The sequence below is a fragment of the Hypanus sabinus genome, chromosome 4, assembly GCF_030144855.1.
Source record: "Hypanus sabinus isolate sHypSab1 chromosome 4, sHypSab1.hap1, whole genome shotgun sequence".
NCBI classification, from domain to species: domain Eukaryota; kingdom Metazoa; phylum Chordata; class Chondrichthyes; order Myliobatiformes; family Dasyatidae; genus Hypanus; species Hypanus sabinus.
In genome coordinates this window covers 16,536,523-16,548,627 of record NC_082709.1, presented here as the reverse complement: position 1 = coordinate 16,548,627, position 12,105 = coordinate 16,536,523, and the positions used below count along the sequence as shown (strand labels likewise).

The following is a 12,105-nucleotide window of genomic DNA, read 5'->3' as shown; positions in this document are numbered from 1 at the left end:
GATTAGGAGAGCCCATAATAATTAAAATAATCAGACACTTAACCCAGGGATGGTCTACTTTTAAAAGATTATAATCCAGTCTCCATAGCCAGCCTCTAAGTCGTCAGGTTCTGGGGATTTCAGTTCTTAGTCTCATTATGTTCTCCAATACAAAAATCTTTTTCATTTGTTTTTAAAGCACTGCTTTCAAAATGTGTGCAGAATATTTATCTCTATATAATGGAAATGTACCAACGCTATTCAGAAACTGGAAAACCATTAAACAAGCTCGGAAATTTAATACTTCACACATTTATTCAGTTTATAAAGCTCAACAATTTCAGTTTAGTACCTTCATGAAAACTGCAATTAAAAAAGCTACAATCCATGATTTGATAACAAGATTTTAACTTAGCATTTCCCCTTCAGGAAATTAACACATTTTATTTGATTAATCATTACTGAATACCCAGTTGTATCATTGACTGGTCACTTTAAGCAAAACAATGCTGCAATTTAAATAATTAGATTGTGTACATTTTATGCAGGAAGCACACTTGCAGGAAACTTCCTCTTAAAATGTAGAAATTTGTGAAGAACTTTCATAACTTTCATCTCCAATTTGGGTTTGACATTTAAAGTCAAATTTTCAAAGGCAAACAGCAGCTGTGCACAACCTCACCTGCCCAGGGACAGTGTTGCAAAGAGTCCTTTCTTCTTTGCTTATAATTATTACAAATAAAGCTTTAAAATGTTTATCAAATTATAAAGCCATTCACAAATTCACCCAGGTTCTCAGTATCTATTTGATATTCCACTAACAATTTCAAGCAAAAGTGAAAAATGAATATAATGCTTTGCCTTTATATAAAGACTTGCTGTACTGGGATGCCCCTTCACAGATTCCATTAAGTAGAACTTCTTGGTGTTCTACTTTCAAATCTATCTTGTTCATCTTCAGAATCTTCATCTGTGGCTGTGAAAAATTAATTTTGGTACATAATGTAGTCTGATACACATGGAGAGAATTTGTAGTCTAAAAATTTTTGTACTACATTTCACTGGTCAGCTTAAACTGACAATAGCAAATTTTAAGACAATTCTATTTAAATTTCAAGAATGATTCCTGCACCCATGAAAAAGGTGATTAAATAGATTACTATAATATGGCAAAGATTAACCAACAGGCTCACTGCTCTTTAAAACTTGCTACAACTTATTCACAGCTCATCCTAATGGTTCTGAAATTGCCACATTTAAAGCTATTTCCACTCATGCATTTGGGCAGAATATTCATCACCAAGTTTTTCGGCAAACCTATGATATCACGGCACCCTCAAAACAATGTGCTTTGAATTTTTTTTTTAAACCTGAACATTCTTCTCCAAGAATAATCAGTTTCATCATGCAACTGAATCCCTTTGTTATTAGATTTTCAGAAATCTAAAACTTTAGAAGCTTCAAGTCAGGCAGGATCTACAGAGGGATAAACAGTTGATATTTCAGACTGATAACCTTCATCATGCAGAGCCAAATAAAACACAGGTGGCGGGTTGGAAGATGAAGTAAGCAGCTGGGAGGTGATAATAAGAGGTAAAGGGCTTAAGGAGGAATGTGATAATAAAAAAGCAGTAGGCAATGGAAAATTGGATTCAGCAATGGTTTAGCAGAAGACAGTAATGGTAGATGGTTGTCTCAATGATTGGAGGCCTGTGACTAGTGGTGTGCCACAGGAACTGGTGCTGAGACTGCTGTTAATCATCTGTATTAATATGGTAAATGGGATCAGCAAATTTATAGATGATACCAAGTCTGGGGGAGTAGTGGACTGAGATGGAAATAAAAGCAAAGGCAATTAATGCACACAAATGTGAGGAATTGCACTTTGGGAGGACAAACCAGGGTAGGACTTGCCCAATATAAGGCACCGAGGTGAGTTGTAGAACAAACAGGACCTGAGAATACAGATTCACAATTCCTAGTAAGCGGTGGTGTCACAGGTGGATAGGGTCATAAAGAGCTTTTGGCACATTGGGCTTTATAAATCAGAACACTGAGCACAGGAGTTGGGATGTTATGTTGGAAGTTACACAGGACATTTAGGAGTCCATACTTCAAGTGCTGTGTGCAGTTCTGGTCACCTACCTACAGGAAAGATATCAATACGACTGAGAGTGTAGAGAAGATTTACAAGGATGTTGCCAGGACTTGGAGTTGAGTTTAGGGAAAGGTTAAAACAGGTTAGGATTTTACTCCTTGGAGCATAGGAGAACGATGGGACTACTTAAAGATATATGAGGGGTATAGATAGGGTAAATACATGAAGGCTTTGTCCTCCCCTGACACATGTTTGGCTGAGACTAGTACTAAAGGTCATAAGTTTAGGGTGAAAGGGGAAATATTTAAGGGAACCTGAGGGGGAACTTCTTCACTGAGGGTGGTGACAGCGTGGAATGAGCTGCTGGCAGAAGTGGATGTGGGTTCAACTCCAAAATTTATGGAAAGCTTGGAAAGGTATGTTGATGAGAGGGTCATGGAGGGCTATAACCTGGATGTCAATAGATGGGACTAGACATTTTTTTAAAATGGTCAGCATGGACTAGATGGACAGAAGGGCTTGCTTCTGAGTTGTAGTGCACTATGACTACAAGTGAATGTGTAAAATGTTAATGGTGCTAAAACAATTAATGCAAATGAAGTGCAGCATCAAGTTGAAGGATGAAGTATTCAGCTGACATTCTGGATAAAAATCAATGTTAATCCATCTTTGACAAGTCAGTAGGCTAAATAAACATCATTACATGTCAGAACACCAGATTGCCTCAGAAAACTAAAAATGGCTCCCCATTAAAATGGCATAATAGTGCAGTAATTTTAAGTATTATTTCATCCAAAGGTATGCAAGATCTCAATGACCAGCTGTATATGAATGTCATGTAATAACCAAAAGCCATTCATCACTAAGAATCTAAATTAGTCCAAAAAAAAATCAAAACCAAACTGCAGGAGGAACTTAAGTTTCTTGCATTTTCCAGAAACACATTGTTCATCCATCAGTTTCTTTATGAAGACCAGAGTTGAGGATCTGCAGATTTTTTAATCAATTAAATTCATCACTGGCCAGATTGCCACATATCTTGAGTATGAATAATCTGCCCAGGTGCCAATGCGAATAGGGGTAGGGCCAGCTACGGATCGGAAAGTCCATCCTTGTACAATTTTCCCCAGTTAGGCATTTAGCAACCCATCAGCACACAAGTATTAGAAGTGCTCCCAGTGACATTCAATTCTGAGCTTCAGAGAATGGGCCACCAGATCTGTCCATTTCCTGACCTACCATTTCCTTACTAGCAATTTTGCTGTGCCAAGGCATTCCAAGCCTTTATATACATTTTTTTAAAAAGCCACAAGTTTCTATTCTATAATAGCCCCTCAAAAAAGGATGCATTATTCTGAACAGGGTCTCATTTCTAAAACTAGTCTCTTTATAATCTGAAGTTTCAAAAAGACATCCGCATCAGGTCCTGGGTACTTCCTCAAATTCAAAAAAAACAATCAAGAATACAAATAGAGTCTTCACAGCTAGCTTCTTCGAACCCATTACACCATTCGATAATATCCTGAAGATCCTTCCAATCTAAGTTTCCTTAACACTTTATTCAGTCAATGTCTGAAAATCTAATTGCTCCATCTACAGACTGAGTTATTGGAACTTACTGAAAAAGAAGTTTCTTCAGTCAAAAGATAATCTTTATTCAAAAGACTCTGTAGAGTTCCAGGTACTATCTAACTAACATTCCTTCTCAGCATTTCACAAACTTCAGCAAGCTCTACAGAATCAAGTATATGCTTCCTCAGGTATGGATATTAGAACTGAACAATCCTCCAGTCATCTCAAAGGCCTGAACAGCTTCAGGGGAAGAAAAATCCTTATTTTCACTCCAGTAAAAGCAAATCCACCATGTCCAGTAGTTTGCTATTTAATTGCAATTTTCTACATTGTATGCATCAGCACTCCGATCATCTGTAGACCATCATTTAACAGGATTTATTCAATCTTCATACCAAAATCTCATTTGCCCAATACGCTCTAACCATCAATGCTAATAAACTATCTTCACTATATCCTGTCAAAAACCATAATTTAAGTTTGGAAATGGACAAGAACCCAGCAATAACTAATAATGCATTACAAAGAGTCACTGTGTGCATTCTGAATTTGATCCGTTCACCCTGTTTGAATTCTGTAAAATGTCTGTCCATGTTTTCTCCTATTTTTTCTCCCAAAAAGTAGTTTATGGTGAAAATTCATGTAGAGGGGAAATGATCAGCTTTTAACTTCAGCAATATTCTTCTGTTTAACAGAAGTTGACAAAGAGTATGCCATATCATTTTTAAATGGGTGAAGATATATATGTTGGTTGACAGGTTCTGTATGTATGGTCAAATGTAGACATTATGAACATCGATAACAATACATCACAGCTGTGACTAACTGAGGGTTACAATGCATTTCTAAACAGCCATCACTTCTGTCAGGAGGATCAGGAAAGTAGTACTTTCTTGGGGGGGGTGGGAAGAGAGACAAAGAAAAAGTTCAAACAGCCTTGTAGAAACAAACATTTTGATTTGTTCACACACTTCTCAATGGCAAAAAGAAAGCTTCCACATTCCTTTTGCCATTATGTCCAACACAGCACTAAATGCACAATCCACTTAGTAGGCAGCATCTTCAAACAGCTTACAGCACTCTCCACTGAGATCATTCTACCAGTAAACTGCAAATATCCGCAAATCAATGCTCAAGGTTGACATTTACATCTAGCCAGTCTACATTCCAATTCACAGACTCCTTCAATATTATAACATTGAATGATTAAGGTTCACATAGTATTGTTGAACACAAATTTTATGTTTTCCGATACAACTTGAAAGACCAAAGCTATATACCTTAGAAGAATTTTACAAATGTTTACCAATTCTTACTATTTTATGCTATCATTAACAGCCCTTCAGTCCTCGGACAAAAACTAACACTGAAGATGGTTTGAAATATCAGTAACGTCTCCAGTACTTCCAGAACCTCAGTCATTCTGGTTTTTCCATTTTTGGCTTTCGGGTATATCAATGCAAACAGACAAATCTAATAAGATCTCTTATTTAATTTACCTTACCAGCAAATACTACTACATAAATAAATAAGTTAGTGACCTATAGTACATAATTTACAAAATGCTGTCAAGCATACACTTTCAGAATGATCCATGATTGGATTTTGTAAGTCGTATCAAATAACTGCACTTGAAGCCTATAATCTGGAGAAACTTATTGTAAGTGGAAATCAATTTCACCACAAGCTCCACTATAGAGTATACAAATGAACAAGGCAAATAAAATTGAACTAGATAGAAGAATCATTTCCATGCATATTCCAAACCAAAAATTAACCTTAAAATGAAAAACCTTGAGAAAAAGCCTCATCTCACTCAAAACAACAAAACCTGCAGAAACAAGAGCAGGATTATGATTGAGATATTATTTCAAATTCCAAGGCACTGATTGCGCTTCTAAAACGCTAACTTTATAACCTTCATGCTTTACTGCAGAATTTGTTGATAAGGTACCAACGTAGCACAATGTACAAAAGGAACAGAACAAGTTAGTCAAAAGCCAAGACATTATATTTAAAGTCAATGCCACATACTGGAGTTCAGCAATATAAACTTTCCTTTTTCAATATTTTCCTTGCAGTTCAAAATTGAATAACTAAGTGTACATTTACAGCAGCAGCAAAAACAACTGTCCCTGATGTTCAAGTTTAGACAATTGTCAAGCAACACGATCATGGAAGGTACTGTTGCTGGAACATTGCTTTTTTTAAAAAAAAAATCTGCATGAGTACACAGATTTTGAAGACTGTTCACCTTTAGACAAATTTTACCTATTTCTGCAATATGAATGCATATATAGTGTAAAGTTACATTAACTATCAAGCAAAAATTCTATAGTAGTATTGACACTTCCTAATTACACTCCAGTACTATCATAAAAAAAATGCAACCCTAAAAGCCACTATGCCCACAGAAATTCAAAGCAGAAAAAGAATATTTTCTCTAGGTACTGAACAATAGTTTTCCTTCCTACATTTTAACTGGTGGCTGGTGGCACTGTGGGCTCGAGAATGGAGGTTCCTGAGTTTGATCCAGTGACATACCTCTCCTGAGTGTGCTCTCGAGCTCGCAACTTGACCTTGTAAAAAAAAACTACCACCTCCAGTTTAAATTCCCATGCAGAATATTATGGAGGATCAAATACCCAAACCCAACTGGTCTATATCTTACTGCCATTGCCACCTTTGAGTGTGCAGACATCTGAACAATAACAGTACACTTCAAACAGATTGCTGGAAGGGAAGCTTCTGAATGTATTGCTATCAAAAGTATCTTATACATGCAAGATATTCTTGTTACTCTTGATGTCTATTTCAGAAAAATTTCTCTTCCATTCCCCCCCCCCCCCCATGGTTAAGAATGTTCATTACTGGCCCAAGGAACAAATTTCAAAAACTCTGCCTTGCAGCATTTGCAAAATGGAGTCAAGATAGGTACAAGTTAGCAAGAATCAAGTTTCACAGGCAGGGAATGCTTAAAAAGTTGGTCTAGAAAGGAAGCAGAGCCCATGGACGATACATTTCATTGAATGTACATTTTCAATGAAGAAAAAATTGTGGGACAGTAAAACTCAAACCTACTAATAAATAGTCATTTATTACAATACACACAAAAATTGATAAATGGCAAATATAAAAAGGACTTCATTAAAATTGAGAAGTTCTTTTTAATCAAATGCAAGCATATTGCAATTTTTTTTTTGCAATTCCTTTATGAATGAGAGGAGCAGAAGAAAGACTTGTTTGGAAATTAGCCTATTAGCAACAATAAGGTCAGGATAATTCTATCAAGTACTGCAAATGAAGTATGCACAAGGTCCAAAAACTCAAATGACAGATACAATTTGAAATCATTAATCAACATTAGATAGGCTGAAGTTCCTACATTTTAGTGAGCAGCAGCAGAATATGGGACTATGGGAATAAAAGTTAATTTGAAGAGTTGCAACCATAAAAGATGTTTAAAACAAAGAATGGTAGCAGCCAGTGAAAATAGACGATATGCACTGGATGTAGAAACTTATGCAGTGCATGGTGTAGCATTATGGAGCACTTCATATTGAGGAAGAAGGACCATGGACATCAAGTAGCACTTTGGTGCTTCAATTAACTTCGAAATGAGGAAAGGGATTTTTTTTTATATAAAGTGTTGCAGTATGATTTAGCAGGTATGCTCAATTATTATCTTGCCTATCTAACCATGCTTCTTATTACAGTAAATGAAACTTAGTAACATCATGGACTACATTATTAATGCTGGTATTTTAACTACTGATGAACGTATCACTTGAACAATATTGGCCATTTTGTTTCTCCCCCTCTCTGCCCCAAAAAGAGGTGACAATTAGACAGTGTTTAAATGGATTCTTCTGATATTGTAACACATTTTGGAAAACTAAAGGGCATCCAATATACCGGGAACTGCAGCAATGTGGGAAACTTAAATGAGCTGCTGACGAAGATTTTAAAAAAATCTGATGTGGCCCTGTTATCTGTTCAGTTTTAAAGATTCTTTTAACCTTCATACATAACTTTTACATTCCAAAAAGCATTTTGTCTGAGATTTATTTGTAATTTCAATGTGAACAGTTTTAATAGTTTATAATTAAGAGCACATTCCAAAAGGGCACAAAGCATTGGATTGCCCAAGTCAGGGCATATGGGCATCCGAGAAACCTACTTTCAAGATCTTGTATGTGCTGCTGTAGGGTTCTTGCCAAGTGGATGAACTGAAAGCAAAAAGTGGACAATGTCAAAACCATATATCTTCAGCCTTTGTACCGAAAGGGTGGAGGGAAAACTCAGAAGCACAATATCATCCTGCTGGTAAATAACCTTGTACAGATCTGTCGTGTCCAATTAAAAAGTTCAAAACTATACAACCATACACCAAACATGAAGAATAGATAAAGCATTCTCTAACACATGCAGAAACTGCACTAGTTCAAAGACTGAAATAAACAATTGCACTTTAGTGAAGTGAAAGGGTTGTAAAACAGAGCTATCAAATAAGCTTGTTTTTGTATTTTAATTTTTAAAAAAGGACTGGTTACTCTCTTAGCATTCCAGATGGATTTTCCAAATATTGATCCACAATTAGAAAACATTTAAATATCCTGATTACAAGTTTACTTCCAATTTGATAATAATAAAACAGATTACATGCAGATGGCGGCTAGTTTAATGACAAGTTTAATAACCAAATGCACTTAAGTTAAATCATTTAGATATGTCGACAATCTATTATAACCCATGCTCACCTGAAGTCTGGTCCTTGATTCACTTGTACCACCCATTATCTCAGAAAACCTCTGCTCGCACAGATGAAGTAAAAGGACAAGGTAAAGACCAGAACTGATATTACGCTGTGCCTAAAATCATAAAAAGTACAGATGGTTATGAAAATTTCAGTTTAGTGCAACCCACTTTCTTCTGCAGATGTGTTACATTTTGACCATACAAGTGATAACATCCTAATATCTTAGCGAAGAGTTAACTAGTTTGGTTCCTCTGTTCTGACAATTGAAACCTTTACAAAGTTTCCAATAAACTTCGAACATTATGTTGTTTCGTGGACAACTATATTCCAATAAAAGCACAATTTAAAGCAAGCAGTGTACCAGTTGAACAATATTCTAGAAACGAGAAACATCTGTTTAAAAGCTTGGACACCTGTTCATGGGTTCTATACAATTCATGAACATCAAAATCTTCCAAATCCAGCTGCAACTTTTCCTTGCATAATTCACATGTGATGACAGCAGTCAAATCAGCACCTGCAATAAATTCAGCAGACAATATCCATTTAGTGCATTTATTTCACATCTTTCCCATTCATTTATCATGTTCACCATTCACAATGTGTAGATAATTGCTCTAGTCAATTTACTCTAATGGGTCTGCTTCTCAAGTTTAAATACATTTCTTGCCCATGAAAAGATTGCAATGGGAGGCAAACCTCCCAGCCCGGCTATCTAACTATACAACACACACAAAATGCTGGCGGAACACAGCAGGCCAGGCAGCATCTATAAAGAGAAGCACTGTCGACGTTTCGGGCCAAGACCCTTCGTCAGGACTAACTATATATCTAACTATACATTTTCTTTAAGTGGCATTGTGTTTCATTGAGTCCACTTGTATAAATTCAGAAGTTGGTTAAATCAGTTATTCTAAATCAGGAGAAAATTTTGAATACTTAAAAAAAAATCTGGCTCCTGTAAACAACTAGACCAATGGTAAAAATTTGCTCCTTCTCCATTTCCCAGTGAAAGGTAAGCAATCTCCTTAATTGCTACCAATACCAGTGCTCTATAACCCACTATTTTACTTTACATCTTAAGGTGGAAGGTTTAATTCCAGCTAATTTTTTTGAGAGATCTGAGAACTTGGAGGTAGAAAACAAGTGAAAAGATTCCACATTTCAATTTTATTAGATCAGGGAAGGGATAACACTTTGATAAAATTTCAAAATCTCATGGCATTACCAAGTATACCATCTACTCCAGAGTTTCATTACTCAGAATTTCATGGCACTCTTCACAAGTCACTAAGATGCCCACTTTACCTGAATTTATTTTGGATTGCAACCATTTCTTTATACATTCTTGATGAACATATTGCAAGCTGCCAGTGCAATTGCATGGTTTTAGTAAAGGATTAGATGATGTTGATCTAGCTCCGACTTGGCAAATTCGACAAATATCCTCTTCATCATCATCAGAATCTTCTAAAAGTAAACTACAAAAATCAACACTTTAAATTTCATTCCATTTTTGATTCATTGGCAGTAAGGGCTGCAGCAACAGTATAATTATTTTTTAAAAAATGACAATTCACTCTAAAGTACCACTTTTACAATTTTCCTTTCCACATATTACATGGTTTTATTGTTTATATTGGGTTCTAGAGGCATTGTTCATTTCACATACAATTTAATTTGTATGAACATCACTTCCTGTGTGGGCTAATTTGGATTCAACTTGAAGTGCACAGTAGAAAGGCAACCACCTCCATCCTCTATGTGCCCTTGAAACAGCAATATCCGAGAGTCTTAAGTTTTGTTAATACTGATACACATTTTGTAGACATGCTCTGAAGTACAATGTTTACTGTTTATCATTATTAAGATATTATTGCACCACAAGTTTACACAGCATAGTCTTGGAGTGTTGCATGCGTCTATCTCCTTGGTTAACACCAATCACAAGTATCAACAGGTACACAATTCTATACTGATTGAATTTAATACATATTTTATTTAACTTTCTACAGTTTCACAAGTCAACTCTCATTTAAAAACCCCGAAGAAAGCCTTTGTCTCGGGTGATTTTTGAGTAAGTGTTTAACTCGCTGCCTTGCTTTGCACATCAACACTGTGAGGGCAGTAGAATTGCATTTATTTTTCTACTATAAACTGGAATATATTATAGCCATAAAAATGATGAGAAAAGCCTATTTTATAAAAGATCAGATATTTTGGACACATTACAAAACTGCTTCAGTGGCATCATTTATGAAGCCTCCAGCTGTAATGAAAGCAGTCTCTTGGTTCAAACTCAATTTATAAAATAGATAGAATACCAACTAAATTTGACAGAAAAGTTGTGGAAATCATTTGAGAAAGCTGAACCATTGCACTTGTGTAACATCCTAGTAAAGATTTCACTGCTAACAGTGTTTGGGTTGTTGTTAGAGATAAGGGGTGCTTAGGAATGTAGACCATTCCAATCTGGAGAAAATGCTGGGAAACCATTTTTTTTGTGCCCAACACTGGTGGGAGTTTTTTGTCCTTTGGCAGAAGATGAAGAGTGAAGATGCTAGAGGGGACCGGTTGCAGGATTCAATGGAGCCAAGGTGCAGGTATCTACTGGGGATCAGTGACTTTTGAACGATTTGACCTCCAACCTGTGTATATTTGACTGTTCAATTCTAATTATTATAGTTTTCAAAAAACTTTTGTTCCCCCCCTTTCTTTGCTCTACTAACTCTTTTGTTAAGTTAATATTCATAAATACACTTTTAAAAAAAATGTATGCAATCTGTTATTTCCTGCAACAAGCTGTAACAGGGCTTTACAGTATTCACACAAACGGGGGCCTGGGTGGGCGAGACATCTCAATTTCATGGATTTAGCAGGACCACTACACCTGTAATCCCAAGATCAGGAAATAGTTTTCAACCAAGAGAAAAATTTAGAAGGCAGGAATTGAGGAAATAATTGTTCAATCCTTGCTCCTCCCCCACCACCTTTCTTTCTCATCCTGAAATGCTGACTATTCCTTTCCATGGATGCTGCCTGATCTGCTGAGTTCCTCTGGCATTTTATGTATGTTATTCCAGATTTCCAGCATCTAGAGAACCTCCTGCATCTAGGAATTGAGGTATTTCAAAATATAATCAACCCAGGAAACTTCAGGACTTCTCACTTCTTTCACACAACTGCTTAGTTTTTGAATTTACAGATTCTCTTTCTGCCAAGGCCACCAAGGAATGAAAAAGCTCCTGAGCAACAGTACTGTTGTTAATCCTTGCAATATGATAATCTCTCCTCAGGTGTCATTATTAAAAAACATTTCTGAATATTCTATTAAGCTACAAAACTGACAGCAGCATTCTAAAACTAAAAAAAAATGTTACTACCTTAGGTGTTACTATGAGGAATATGTATATTTGAGAAAGAATCATAATCTGGGCAGTTGTAAAAAGTCTCACAAAAATACAAAGGACTGGGAATGGACTGAAAGCAAAGCAGGGCAGAGTGCTGCTCATGAGTCTCAGAAAAAGTTGAAAAACTATTATACCAGAAGAGGTCCAGAAACATAATGGATGTCTGTTACATTTGAAGTGCACCAATTTTCCTTAGAAATCCACTCTTTAAGAAGGGAGGAAGACAAAAGGATATTACAGACCAGTTAGCCTAATCTCAGTGGTTATGAAAATGTTCGAGTCCATTA

General features: G+C 36.1%; 1 protein-coding gene across 1 annotated transcript in view; it reads right to left on the bottom strand.

Annotated features, from left to right (window-relative positions):
- Positions 1-271: 271 nt before the first annotated feature.
- marchf7 (membrane-associated ring finger (C3HC4) 7) overlaps positions 272-12,105 on the bottom strand; it is a 57,623-nt gene continuing 45,789 nt past the window's right edge. The window contains exons 6-10 of the mRNA XM_059966474.1: positions 9,717-9,889; positions 8,822-8,925; positions 8,410-8,520; positions 7,830-7,878; positions 272-955 (exon numbers count right to left, since the gene is read on the bottom strand). Of these exons, the coding sequence (XP_059822457.1) occupies positions 888-955; positions 7,830-7,878; positions 8,410-8,520; positions 8,822-8,925; positions 9,717-9,889 (505 nt within the window). The 3' untranslated portion in view covers positions 272-887. The remainder of the gene's footprint in view (positions 956-7,829; positions 7,879-8,409; positions 8,521-8,821; positions 8,926-9,716; positions 9,890-12,105) is intronic.